The sequence below is a fragment of the Chaetomium strumarium genome (genome assembly GCF_033439665.1).
Source record: "Chaetomium strumarium strain CBS 333.67 chromosome Unknown B0T15scaffold_2, whole genome shotgun sequence".
In the NCBI taxonomy this organism is placed as follows: domain Eukaryota; kingdom Fungi; phylum Ascomycota; class Sordariomycetes; order Sordariales; family Chaetomiaceae; genus Chaetomium; species Chaetomium strumarium.
In genome coordinates this window covers 3,008,355-3,020,839 of record NW_026944430.1, presented here as the reverse complement: position 1 = coordinate 3,020,839, position 12,485 = coordinate 3,008,355, and the positions used below count along the sequence as shown (strand labels likewise).

The following is a 12,485-nucleotide window of genomic DNA, read 5'->3' as shown; positions in this document are numbered from 1 at the left end:
CCGGTTTCTGCCCGGGCAAGGGGGAGCTCGGTTCCGTGCTGGGGCCTGAGTTTGTTCGGCTGCTATTGCTGCTGCTGCTGCTGCTGCTGTCAGGACCGACGATGAATGTTCCCCGCCGCTGCCGTCCTCCTGGTGGTGGTGGTTGTTGTGTCTGAGAACTGGGCTGCTGAGTGCTGCGTAACCCCCTGGAGGTGGGGGAGGGTCGTTCCGCTTGGCCGTGAGACTCCTCCATGACGAATACAGGTTGTATTTCAATAATGACTGCTTTGGTTTAACGGACTGGCGGGCTGGCCTCAGCTGAGTATACCCCGAGCGAGAGCCGGCAGCTGTCTAAAAGACACAGAGATAGCTCAAACCATACCAGCCAACTAGCTAGTCTGAGAATACAGCTTGCATCCAACACCTGGCCGCCTTTGCCCGCCGGGCTGCGCAGAAAAACGATGGTGGTGTCTGTTGAAGATGCTAGAGGCGGTCTGGTTATAAGACGGATTCATAACGCAGGAGCCATTGCGATGTGATGTAAGAGACTGTAGGGCAGAGCTAACAGTGTGGTTGCAGAGAGCGATCGGTATGTACTCAATGTTTTATGGAAAATGAAGATCGAAATAGGAACTCTTGCTCTGTGGTCGTACAAGGACGTGCATTGAAAGCTTCAATGGAAGCAGTGACAAAACGGCAGGTGGTCGGGGTAGTATGCATAACGGACGACGTGGGATGTGGGCCCTTCGGGTTGTGATTTCGGTGTCACTGTGTCAGTTCAAAGTCAGAACTTCAAGTACCGTAGGTAAGGTACTAGTAGGTCCCTTATTCCTGGCAGCCCAAAGTCCTGAACACCAAAGGTAATGAAGCAAGCTGCAGTGCGGAAGTCGTTCAACATCAAACTCAACCCATTGACGGGACTTATTGCAAAGCCTCTTGCTTCTCATTCAGCTGCAGCAAAAAGCACTTCAATATTAGCTGGGCTCATAAAGGCCCACATGGCCGCAGCACTCGAGCGGACAGATGCCCATGACTCCTCGCTTCAAATAACCCACAGATAGTAGTAGCCAGTTGATGGAACCGGATAACACACAGAGATTGAGTTGGTTGACATCGATTGGGGATGATCTAGCCGGATGCACATTCACCCTTTGCTATGGCTCCCCAAATCGCCCTTTGAGCCGCTCACATCCCGCACCCGACACATCACAATGCCCCCTTCCCCCCCGGTACCGTAGACCGTCCCATCCCAAGGATCGCGGTGGCCCTCGCTGCGAAATGCTGTGGTGCTTGTGTCACGGTCTTTTGGCCATCCTTTTTGATTCCGCGCGCTCCGCCGTCGGGACGGAAGAAATTCGTTACCTTGACTACTGTACCATGATACCACGCCAAATGCAACGAAAGCAAGCCCAAAGCCCCAGAGAGGTATTGCTGATGAAAACCCTGCCCAGTGCGTTCCCAATATCAACACCCCTTTATACCGACTCGAGGACCTGCTCCTTGAACTCCCTCTCGACCTTCTGACCCTGCTCATCCGTGCTCGACTCGCCGTGGAGGGCCATCAGGGCGCCCAGATCGAACTTCGGCTGCTTGAGGAGCTTGACCTTACGGATGTGAACCTAGCATTTCCCGCGTATTAGCTACACTGTGAAGCAGGCCCGCCGTCACCGATTCGCACACGCCACATACGTTCTGAAGAGGGTAGATGCCCTGGGTAGCCTTCTCAATCTCGCGGCCGATAACCTCGGGGATGAGCTTGGAGGTGAGCTGGGTGAGGGTGCAGCTCGAGGCCTCGCGCTGGATGATCTCGGTCATCTTCTTCCGGATCGCCCGGATTTGTGAAGAAGCAGCGTAGGTCGTCTTCTTGATCTGGTTGGGGCGCCGCTTAGTGAAGGCGATAGCGAAAAGGCGGAGGAGGTAGTGGTCGGTGGTCATGACGGTGACGTTCGCCTCAATGAGCGTTTGCCACTTGCGGACGAGCGAACGGAGCTTGTCCGACGTGAAGTCGAGGCCGTGGAAGTTGGTCAGGCAGTTCTTGCCCTGGATCTCATCGACCCGGAGCTTGACCTTGCGGAAGGAGTGGTCCTCATCCTTCTGCAGGTCGGCCAGCGAAACCTCGATGATCCGACCCTTCAGGGCATCGTTGGCGTTCTTGAGACCGGTGGTCCGGTTGACCAGGGTCTTGCCGACACTGATCTCAGATTAGAATCCAGTTTCGTGATTCGAAGCATTCTGGCGCAGCCCGCGTCTCGGAAGCGTATTGGGGGTCTTACTCTCGGATGGCGAACGGCGCAGGGGCCTATTTGGTCGAAGAGCGTCAATTTCAACGTATTCGATGCAACCCGATCGAGATTGGCAAAATAGCGGCTCACCTTGATGCCGTACCAGTCCTTGCGGGTAAAGGGGTCCACGGCCTTCTTCTTCAGGCCCTTCTTGCCCTTGGACAGTCTCTTGTTCCTGTGCCGGAGCATCAGCCATCGGAAATCCGCCAGGTTGCCGTACAAATGCTCGGCACCGTGCCAACGACGGAGAACTCGACTTTTCGGGGCGTAACGTACTTGCCAACAGCCATCTTGACGGAGCAGCGATGTCAACGGCGGGACAGATGTGCTGCTTGGTTAGTATGGGAGACCGTGGAATCGAGGTCACGAAATTTGGGGTTTATTCGCTCGGTTCGAAATTGTGATTTCGTTGTGTGGGCGCAGCCCACCTTCGGAAAAACTCATTATGTGGGGCAGCTCCAAAACGATTTCATTGGTTGGTCGGATCTTAGGGCTCGGCGGCCCGTGCGTTTCAATCGGCGGCTGCATCATCGACGGGATTGCGCAGCAGTTGAGTATCTTGCAACTTCTTGGCTGGAACCAAATCGTTGGGCCAATGTGGCAAGGTCGACAATCACAAACAAATGGAGCAGACAATCAACTGGCAGAGTTCAACTTTGATTTCATATTCGGCTTCCAAGGTCCTACTACTTGCGAACCTGCCAGTGCGGCGCTGGAACTCCATTCACACCACGCATTTCACACACATGGAAAGCTAGTGAATGAAAGGGTCTCTCCCCTTGGTGCATCCTATTCCATCCTGCAGATCCACCTCGATCCCAGTCTTGGCTCCGTTGTCCCCTGTCTCTCCAATCTGGCAGTAACCTGAACAACCCTTCCATGGTGAGGGAGGTCAAGTACCATTCGTGTTCCTCTTCCCGCTAATCGGCCGGGATCGCCCGGTCCGACTCCCTTGGATATATCTCCGGAGTGCGTGGGAGGGTACCATCATTGCTTCTGCCGCTGTTTCTCCTCCGCTTGCCTCGTGTATCCAGAGCGACGAGGGCACTGGTACCACTCGCCGGAAAGGTAACTGCGCCTTGCTTTCCCAACCGAATCCCCCGGTTCTCATCGTGTGTTGCTTCCACGTCCGCGGTGCATGGGGTCCGTTGGTGCCCTAGATATGATGACCGCGGCCTTGCGGCGATCATCTCCCCCGGGCGGACAAGCTTTTGGCGTTCTCTAAGCGCTGCTGGCCCTTCTCTTTTTGCGGGCCAGCCAGGCGTGTTACTAAAGACGGCCCGCCGATTGAGATTCTCCCACTGCTCGGCCTGTTGCTAAATCCGGATCCCGCTCCTCAAACCGACTTGGTCCCCGATGGCTCCTTCTCTCCGTCTTCTTGGCTTGCTTCATATAAGTCGAAGCTAGGGAAGCTGAAGTATCGTCCCGAATCTGACCTTATCAGCATTGTTCTAGTAATGACGACATCGAAAAAGACCTACATGAGTGGGGATGGCGGTCGTCAAAGGAGGCCTGGCTGACAGGCGAGGATGACAAGTCGCCTTGCCTATCAATGCTGTCGAACATGGGTGACCGAGTTGACAGCAGCGACGTAGATCTCAGCATGGAGTCTGGTGGCGAGCCGGAGACGAAGGCCATTCGGGTCAACAGCTCTGTTGCTCTTCGGCCTGGCTGTGTCGCAAGGGCATTCGACTCGGCGGTCGAAGTCGTGATGGAGGGCTCGGTTGCAGTTGCCCGGAGGAGCCTTGGCCTCCTCGCGGCCGACGAATCTCTTCTCTGCATACGACCCGAGTCGGAAGTAATTGAGGACGGCATCATGAGTTTGATTGACTTGTTGGACGGGTAGATCGTCGTTGTGGCCGCTTGCTTTGGACTGCCGAGGGCTAACACGACTCTTGGAATTTCAGGCTGACTTATATTCAGAAGGTGATGACAGAAGGACAGAACAGGGAGGAGGGTGGGTGCGATCTCAGAAGCCGACGAGGATTTTAATAACAAAGCAGCCCACTTGGGTTGAAATACCATTGATGACCTGGACTTTTTTACGAATTGAGTGACGGCAGTCTCGGGCGACATTGCCACTTGTCAAGCCATGGTACGAGCTATTTGGCAGGGGAGGGGAGGCTAAGCCATTTCGCATCTGTTGTTCCTCGACCAAGGCAAAGCACAAGCGACAAGTGGGACGGCGTTGCCTGTCTTGGCTCCCCTGGCCGGCCTGGACCGCCCTTCGAGACCAACACCTGTCGGTCCCCACCACCACCTTGGTCGGGCTACTATGTACTAGTAACCTGGTACCGGGCTGCAAATGGTTGCTTACATACATTACACTACTCTACGGTTATGAGATGGCCGTTCCCCCATACCACCCACCTGCTTGGTATCCCGTGGGCCGCAACATCGTACAGAGCCACACAAGCCCGGTATGACAAGCTTGAGCACTGCTGGCCGTGGCATCCGAGCTCGGGTGTTTGGGCACCCAAACAAACCAACCCCCAAAGTGAACGCCTGCAGATTTGGTGTCCAACTATCCAGAGGCGGGGACGAGCGCCATGGCGGCCCCGTCAGGCTTCCAGACACTACCGAGTGGGTACGGCAAGCGAACGCCAGCCATTCAAGACATGACACTTCAGGAGCTCTGTGAAGCATCCTGCAGGCGGTACATGGGTGTTGACCGCACAGATCACGGCCATTGGCAAGCCGGCCACGCTTGGCCAAGAAGTCGGATGCGGGCCCACTTTCACCAGGTACTACTGTACATGTGTCAAGGAGTGCCCAGGCACCAAGCCCACGATCAACATCCCGCCAGATGCTTGCCCAGAACAGTCTCCAACGCGGAGCGCAGCAGCTCATGGCTCCTCGGCGCTAGAAGAGATGCTCATCAATTTCCGTTTCCGACCTCGTGACATCTCCCGACCCAAGAGTCCAGATCTCGTTACAATCCCACACCACTTCCGCTTCTGTTTCTCATGGGATTCACTTCACCGGTGCTGCGAAGCAACCACACTTGCCTCCCCATTAGTGGAGAGCACGGAAACGGCGGGGGATGAGATTTGACGGTGGACAATCTGCTCCGTGTCTGACCGTTCCTTTCGATCAACTGGCCCAATTGTTGAAAAGTGCGGGAATCATCAAAAGTCTCACAACCACAAGAGACAGGGGCCGGTGACCGATTGCCGGAATCGACTCCATAAACCCCCCGTCGCGTAACGGGGCTGCCCGCACTGGCTCCCCTGCTCCCACGAGGGACGTGGGGAGCTGACTTCCTCCCCGGATGGACAACAGCCGGCGCGCTGCTTCCCGCTGCCAGGGCATTCGAGCACCAAACACACGGAAAAAGCAAAGACTGCGCGATTTTCCCAATGCCCAATTACAATTCCGCATGTTGGCCGCATGATGTTCTGCTCTCTTCGAGAAAGCAGCTTCCCTCACCGCCCGGGCTTACCGTCCTAAACAAGAACCTACCCCGGATCCGGATCGTGTCACCATCACCCCAGGGAGGGAAGTGAAGCAAACAGAGTCTCAGGAACGAACAATGCGCGATCCAAGACTGGAAAAGCATCCGAACTAACCGTCCGATGTCACGACATGCAAGCCCTTGAACGGTGATAAACTAGAACTTCATTCTTCCGTGTACTGCGGAGTACCGTCGGGTATGTATGTACATGTATGTATGTACAACACTGAGGACCTAACGGTATTTCCTGCATCCGGAAGCCTTCAGAGGTTGGAACCGAGGAGACAGGGGTAAGCAACAAGCAGAATGAGCAGGGGTTATTAAGCAGAGCACATCACGTCATAAAGTCGTAACGATTTCCCAGCGACAGCGGGAGACTCGGCTTGCGGTCAACCTAGCAGCTTTCGAAACTTGCGATTTTGGCTGGTACGAATGTCCTAGGAAACCTGGAATGTGACACTTTTTTCAGGGGTTGAACAATTGGAAACAGACGACTCAAACCCGAACAGCCTTACTCGGTACGGTGTCACCGAAATTCCAAGATGGGGTGTGCACACGAGCCTGAGACAAGACTTGCTCGACAGGATCAGATACTCCTCAAGCGGGGAAAACAGGGCGATCAAAGGCGATAGGTGGCATTGGATAGACAGACAATGTTGGCCAATAACAAACAATCGCGTCTGCGTTGATAATCAGGATCTCGTGGTTGTACGAAAAAGCCCGAGTGAGCGCGTGACAAGAGATGATAGGTATTTCCAGCCTGTTTGTCTATCTTTGCTATTCCCGCCCTCGTGGGGGTAGTCCAACTTGTCGCTGTCGAAATGCCTCTTGCAGCCACATCTGAAAGTATTTGGACGGGATGGAGGACGGGGATATGGGGGTACCCTGAGGGCCAATCTACTCTTATCAACTGCTCTTGCTGGCCTCGTGGCGCGGGGTCAAAACGGCATTGGATGGACCGGCCGTGAAGATGCCGCGGGTCGCAGCGGTGCGGGCGGGTTTATACTGCAAGGGCCGCAGCACTGCCCTGAGGTATGCGGCGGACGAGCCTCGACGGACCTTAGTGGTCGATACTGTGTCTCCTGTCAGCCCTACTACACCCCGCGATTCGTCAGCAAAGCTTGCTTACTCTTCCCATATCCGGCCCTGCACAGTCTTGAGTTCTTCCTCCGTCATTCGGTGGCCGGTCGTGAAATATCCTGCGGGGAAGTCGTGTCAGAAGGGACCAAGAGAAGCTGGCAGTTGTTGGACCATACCGGCGTTGATCTTGGCATCGATCTCTACCCTCGAATCTGCGGGGATCCACGACTCCGGGAGCTCGACTCGCTCATGGATAGGGATACTATCATATGGACCGTCAGCATGGCCCATCTCGAAGCAGCATTAGAGCATCTAGCACTCACCCTTGCCCGACGATGGCATCATGTTTCATGCTGATGGCCGAGACTGGTCAGCTCAAGAGGTGCACGTGGATAAACGTGTAACTCACTTGCTCATGCTCAGCATCCTGTCAATCTTGGTGATGCCAAGCCAGTGCAGGATATCCGGCATGAGGGCCTGGAAACGCATATCCTTGACCCCCGCAATGTTCTCGGTCCGCTTGAAGTAGTCTGATGCGCGATCTTCCCCGCGCTTGCGGGCGTTGTACACGACTGCAGATCTCCGTTAGATGGCCAATTGTAAACACCGAAGAGGACCGGGTAGCACCAGAAATCCCAACATACGGTACTGTGTTTGTGTGAGCTTCTGGTGGGACGACAGACCGGGCTGACGGACAACATACCTTTGTCACCTCGCCCAGTGCCCTTCCTTCCTTCCGGAAGTAGATCACAACACCGCTGCCACCGTTTTGCGCCTCCTTGACGGCCTCTTCAATGCCGAAGATGAGGTAAGGTCTGCAAGTACAGATGTCGGAACAGAAGACGTCACTTCCATTACACTACGGGATATGTCAGCCAAGCATATGGAGTAGAGTCATGTGCACCCACCTCATCGTGGATGCGCAACGCGAGCTTCTTGGAAGGATCAGACATATTCGCCGGATCACCGAAGCAGTAAACCGTCAAGCCACCTACAATTCAGTTAGAACACGTCAGAGGGTGCCGTGCGTGGGGAGCAGGTTTGTTTTACCAATAGGGGGCAGGAACACTTTGATATCGGACCGAGTGATCAACTGGGCGCTGCGTCAGCTTCCTGGGTCTTCCGCGTTTTGCTTTTCTGCTTTTCTTTGAAGACAAAAGATTACCTCCGGATACATGCCGCCAGTGTGCTCGAAGAGCGAGCGCCGCAAGGTGCCTTCGTCGATGCCAAACCGCTCCGCGACACCCGGAAGATACCAGACTGGCTCGACTGCAAACTTGGTCACATTGAGCTCTCCTTGGTCGTTGAGGCACACCTTGCCGTCGGGAACAAGCCGTCCGCCCTTCACGCTCTCTTCGAGTTCAGGCAACTTCATGTGGGCCTTAGTGACGGCGATGGTCGGACGGAGATCCACTAGCAGATGTTAGTTTCCGGGCGGAACCAGGCCATTACTGATGAACATGCCGTTTTCCTTCTGGATAATATCCTTGTAAATCCACGGTACCAGGTGACCCCAAGGATCCATGGCTACGATCTTCTTCGGGTCAGACCACTGGGGGAATGGCCCGATGTTTACAGCGGGCTCGGTATTGGTGAAGTCGGGCCTGTGATCGGCCTTGAGCTCCCTACTGGCCACGGCTAAGGCATAATAGATGGAATACGAGCCGCCGTGGGCTCCAATGGCATTCCGTCTCCCGATGGTGGACGGCGACCTGGACACCGTGACCGGGCCGCGCTGAAGGGGGTCGGCGGCACCCCACTCCAAGGGCAACGGCTTGATGCCGATCTGCTTGGGATAGGTAGTAAGCACGACGCGCGACGAGAAACTCGACTTGAGGTCCGGAGAGGCGGCCATCGGTGGCGGCGACTGAGTGCCCGCTTCGGCCGGCATCACCGTCGACGGGGAGGGGGTGAAGCCGCCAGCGAGGGGTGTCTCAGCCCGCTTGATGCCGTCGGCCACGGAGCTGCTCGGACGCTGGTGCGCCTCGCCCTCAGCCTTTTCCAGTTCGGCAACACGCTGCATCACGGACTCGACTGCGGACATGAGTTTCGTCTGCCCCTGGGAGATGACCTTCAGAGCCTCTTTCACGTCTTCTAGGCCCGACGATGCCATGACGCCAGATGCCAGCAAGCGGCCAGTAGAATACCAGTAACCAGGTGGAAATCTCGGAGCACAGCGATAAGAGGGGATCGAGGTGGGATGATCCGAAAGCACCCTACTATCTGATCAACCAGACTTATTAGGCGTTTAGGACAATGATGAGTCCCCAGAGCAGAGGCTGGGTGTGATTAAGCTGGGCGTGACCAGAATAGTTCTAAACAAACACAAAGTGTTTGAGATGCCAAAGTGTTGTCAAGTAAGGTACTTTTTGGCAGCCTACACGTGTATGTATGAGTAAAGCAAGGGGAAACACCTAGAAGCACTGGAAGGCCCGGAGTGGCCCAAATCCCGGCCCAGGAGAGACCCCGTGATAAGCCATCCGCTTCGTAGGAAGCGCAGTTGGGCAGGTGATCGATAGCAAGCGTTGTGGCGTCCGGGTATCCACACAGAAAGCCCCGCTCGGGACGCCAACGGCGGGGTACCGCAATCGGATCGACATCCGTTCCAGTGGATTTCGGGTTGCTGATGCACTGGTGTGCTGGTCCTTTGACACGTAGGTAGGTACTGGAATTGACGGTGAGGAATCAAGGGAAAGACAGGGTCGACCACTTCGTGGAGTCGAATTGTTTTGAAGCAGCCGACTAAGTACCGTATTATATCCAAGGGCCTCATAGACCCACAGTCAAAGTGAGCCAAGGAAATTCGAGAAGGGTGACTTCAGTTGGCTTCCTGTGTGGTACAGTACAATCGTTAGATAAGGTACTGAAGACGGAGTGAACGTATGCCAAAGTAGGTAGGTAGGTACCTTAGGTAAGGAGTTGGTGTTGATGAATACCTACACAGCAAGTCATGGCAGCGCCCGTTCAAGCGGGCGAAGCACTACTGTACAGTACATTGAGTTCACAAGTAGGTATCCCTGCTTGCCGGCCAATTAGAGGTTGAGTGATGTTTGAGCAGGATACGCATTCATCATCCGGCTACGGAGAGTCTGAGACGCCTCGCAATGCGGCATTGATAAACAAACCCTTTCACGTGATGGTTTGGCTGACGCCGTTTATTCCCTCTCTTGTAGGCAGCCGACGGCCCGATACGGCCTGTAGCGAGTGGATACAGGGAGTCGCAAACAGCATGCATTCACGTGGCATTGTCGACCAGGAGGTAACTACACGCATAGGATCTTATTATTGGAGGGCGCCTACGACGGACGTAGACGCCAAACGCGATTCTCTTTAACACGCAACCAATCAGTGGCAAACCAGCGCTTAGTCGTACAAGGAGAACCCAAACTGCGCCCCAGCAACCGGGACCCTCCAACCCCGCGACACCTCACTCCAGATCATCGCGAAACCAGTACTCCCAGCACAAACCAATCGCTCTCCCGCAACGGCCGAGCCGCGCGACGCATTACACGCCACTACCAATTTTTCTTTCAACAACATCGGCAATGGGCAAGCGCAGCAGCGCCAAAAAGCCCCAGGGGCCAAAGAAGGTAACCTCGATCCCTTTCTCCCCAGCGTTTGCGAGAAGTTAGCCTGACACATCTTCTCAGCGCGACACGACTCCGAGAACATTCGATTGCCTCTTCTGCAATCACACAGATTCGATCGATATCAAGATGGAAAAGAAGGTCGGCTGCGGAAGGCTCTACTGTAGGGTGTGTGGGCAAAAGTTCCAATGCGGAATCCACTGTAAGTTTCAATGCCGCTGTCACTGGGAATTGGACAGCAGCTGACTTTCGCGCTCTAGATCTCTCGCAACCGATAGACGTCTACTGCGAATGGGTTGACGCAGCGGGTAAGGACGACTGGCTTTTGCTTCTTATGCTGTCGGCAGAGAGACTGACTCGTTTTTGCAGAGACAGTAGCACAGCAGGCTCGGGAGGAGGGTACAGGTGCGGCTAAGAAGAAGGACGACTGGGTAGGGGACAAGGACTACGCTATTCCCGAGGAACAAGGAGAGGATGTTTGGGGCGAGCCTTAATCATAGCGTGGGATACTTTCAGCGGCACTCTCCATTTCTTTTTCTTTTCCTTTTTCTTTCTCTTTGAGGGCTGGGGTATGGGATGGGGGATGATGGGCGACAATACCATCATGCCATCATATGGGTCACATCATGGGAGGGCGCTACGTCGGCGGAACTCATAATATCATGTCGTTTCTTTCTGCTGTAACGCAATGCTATCGGTATCATGTCATGCCTCACCGGGTATAGTACCTGTCGCCAAAATCGCCAAGCCCTGGAATGATGTAGCTTTTGAGAAGGTGAGCGTGACATCCGGATGTTATTAGGAAGTGGGAGGGATGCTCACTTCTTATCGTCAAGCCCCTGGTCAACAAATGCGGTCACTAGCCGAACGTTGGGGAACTTGGTCGCAAAGTTCCGGATACCCTCGGGGCTCGCGAGCACGTTGAGGAATAGAATGCGTTCCTCGGGCACGCCCCGCGACTTGAGTACGTCGACAGCCATGATAGCAGAGCCACCTACCCACTGGTCAGTGACGATGCTATCTTCAGACGCCGATGAGTAGCTCCTACCTGTCGCAAGCATGGGATCGAGCAGGAGGACCCATCTGTTGGCGATATCCTCCGGAAGCTTGTCGTAGAAGAGCCTCGGCCGGGCCGTCTCCTCGTCCCTCTGGATCAGGATCTTGCCGATTCTCACTGATCGGCAGCACTCCCTCAGACCCTGCTCCATTGCCTCGCCAGCCCGCATGATTGAGACGCCGCAAATCTTGCCCTGGAATGATAGCCCATCGTAGGGCCGCCCAACTGGGGTCGTGACTGTGTGCTCAACGGTGGGGAGGTGGTTGAGGCCTTCCTCCACCAGGAGACGAATAATCCTGTTGGAGTAAAAGATGAAGTCGCCTCGCTGGGTATCCTTATCGCGAATGATCCTACGGGAATATTAGACTCGATGCATCGGTTGGACCAAATCGGGGAACTGCTCACGAGAGCAGCGCAATGAGCTGCGGGGTCTGAGGTAGGACAGTGACGGTGTCAAACTCTACGCCGACCGAGACCGCCGCCGTGGGTTTCTGGCTTTCTGAGCGGTAGTCAGGGCCGACACACTGGGTCGGAACCGGTTTAGGTCTGACGTCGGGCATTGTGGTCGCTGAAGTCTTATCGTGAGCCAAAGGGGAAACACCGAAGAAAACAGAAGTTTGAATGTTTTGCAGAACTCCAGATTAGGAGACGGATTGGTGCCACTGCCTAACTGTTACAAAATCTACCCAAAAATAAGCACAGTGTTCAGATGGTTATGGTATGGAACAACTGAGCTGTTCAGACTGCGTCAGGTTCTGGAAGCAGAGGTCTGGTATCCGGATAAGGCAAAGTCACTTGCCCTTCAGCCCTCAACTATGTGGACGCAAAATCCACGTCAACAACCCCACACAGCGATAAAGTTCCTACACAGGTAACCTACCTAGGTACCAGGTATGTAAGGTTCAGGCTTCCGGAGGCTTGCTAACCGTCATGTCCAAATTTATGGTCCCAAGTTCTCATCTTGCCAGCTCGCTCCCTACAGAGCCTCTGTGATTTAAGCCTATTAATATTTACCTTACCTCCCCAACAAAGGTTGCCGACAACAA

At 54.8% G+C, this 12,485-nt stretch overlaps 5 protein-coding genes across 5 annotated transcripts; 1 reads left to right on the top strand and 4 right to left on the bottom strand.

Annotated features, from left to right (window-relative positions):
- Positions 1-1,247: 1,247 nt before the first annotated feature.
- Positions 1,248-2,692, bottom strand: B0T15DRAFT_115060 (40S ribosomal protein S1). The gene is made up of 5 exons (XM_062861543.1): positions 2,538-2,692; positions 2,352-2,436; positions 2,253-2,278; positions 1,669-2,170; positions 1,248-1,598 (listed from the first exon to the last, which is right to left on the bottom strand). Exons 1-5 carry the CDS (start codon positions 2,549-2,551, stop codon positions 1,455-1,457), a joined length of 771 nt encoding a protein of 256 aa, XP_062724448.1. The 5' UTR covers positions 2,552-2,692; the 3' UTR covers positions 1,248-1,454.
- Positions 2,693-3,597: 905 nt separating this feature from the next.
- Positions 3,598-4,076, bottom strand: B0T15DRAFT_392565 (uncharacterized protein; the record flags this gene model as incomplete). The annotated part of the gene is made up of 2 exons (XM_062864640.1): positions 3,598-3,692; positions 3,743-4,076. The coding sequence occupies 2 exons, from the start codon at positions 4,074-4,076 to the stop codon at positions 3,598-3,600; spliced, it is 429 nt and encodes a 142-aa protein (XP_062724447.1).
- Positions 4,077-6,840: 2,764 nt separating this feature from the next.
- Positions 6,841-8,908, bottom strand: B0T15DRAFT_390927 (GTP cyclohydrolase N terminal-domain-containing protein; the record flags this gene model as incomplete). Its single annotated transcript, XM_062864562.1, has 9 exons — positions 6,841-6,914; positions 6,972-7,057; positions 7,119-7,148; positions 7,205-7,367; positions 7,495-7,654; positions 7,704-7,786; positions 7,846-7,888; positions 7,961-8,208; positions 8,248-8,908. 9 exons carry the CDS (start codon positions 8,906-8,908, stop codon positions 6,841-6,843), a joined length of 1,548 nt encoding a protein of 515 aa, XP_062724446.1.
- Positions 8,909-10,340: 1,432 nt separating this feature from the next.
- On the top strand, positions 10,341-10,876 carry B0T15DRAFT_491230 (transcription elongation factor Elf1 like-domain-containing protein; the record flags this gene model as incomplete). The annotated part of the gene is made up of 4 exons (XM_062866758.1): positions 10,341-10,385; positions 10,446-10,584; positions 10,643-10,690; positions 10,752-10,876. The coding sequence occupies 4 exons, from the start codon at positions 10,341-10,343 to the stop codon at positions 10,874-10,876; spliced, it is 357 nt and encodes a 118-aa protein (XP_062724445.1).
- Positions 10,877-11,044: 168 nt separating this feature from the next.
- On the bottom strand, positions 11,045-12,316 carry B0T15DRAFT_524946 (uracil phosphoribosyltransferase-domain-containing protein). The gene is made up of 4 exons (XM_062868809.1): positions 11,845-12,316; positions 11,431-11,789; positions 11,205-11,376; positions 11,045-11,146 (listed from the first exon to the last, which is right to left on the bottom strand). The coding sequence occupies exons 1-4, from the start codon at positions 11,997-11,999 to the stop codon at positions 11,095-11,097; spliced, it is 738 nt and encodes a 245-aa protein (XP_062724444.1). The 5' UTR covers positions 12,000-12,316; the 3' UTR covers positions 11,045-11,094.
- Positions 12,317-12,485: the final 169 nt, after the last annotated feature.

Excerpts from the sequence above, each read along its gene's own strand:
- B0T15DRAFT_115060 (XM_062861543.1), bottom strand. Across the intron at positions 2,279-2,351 it reads AGGACTGGTACGGCATCAAG|GCCCCTGCGCCGTTCGCCAT; the intron begins GTGAGCCGCTAT and ends TCGACCAAATAG. Across the intron at positions 1,599-1,668 it reads GCATCTACCCTCTTCAGAAC|GTTCACATCCGTAAGGTCAA; the intron begins GTATGTGGCGTG and ends GGGAAATGCTAG.
- B0T15DRAFT_524946 (XM_062868809.1), bottom strand. The coding sequence starts at position 11,999 with ATGCCCGACGTCAGACCTAAACCGGTTCCGACCCAGTGTGTCGGCCCT. Across the intron at positions 11,790-11,844 it reads CAGCTCATTGCGCTGCTCTC|GATCATTCGCGATAAGGATA; the intron begins GTGAGCAGTTCC and ends ATATTCCCGTAG. Across the intron at positions 11,147-11,204 it reads CAGGGGCTTGACGATAAGAA|CTACATCATTCCAGGGCTTG; the intron begins GTGAGCATCCCT and ends CCTTCTCAAAAG.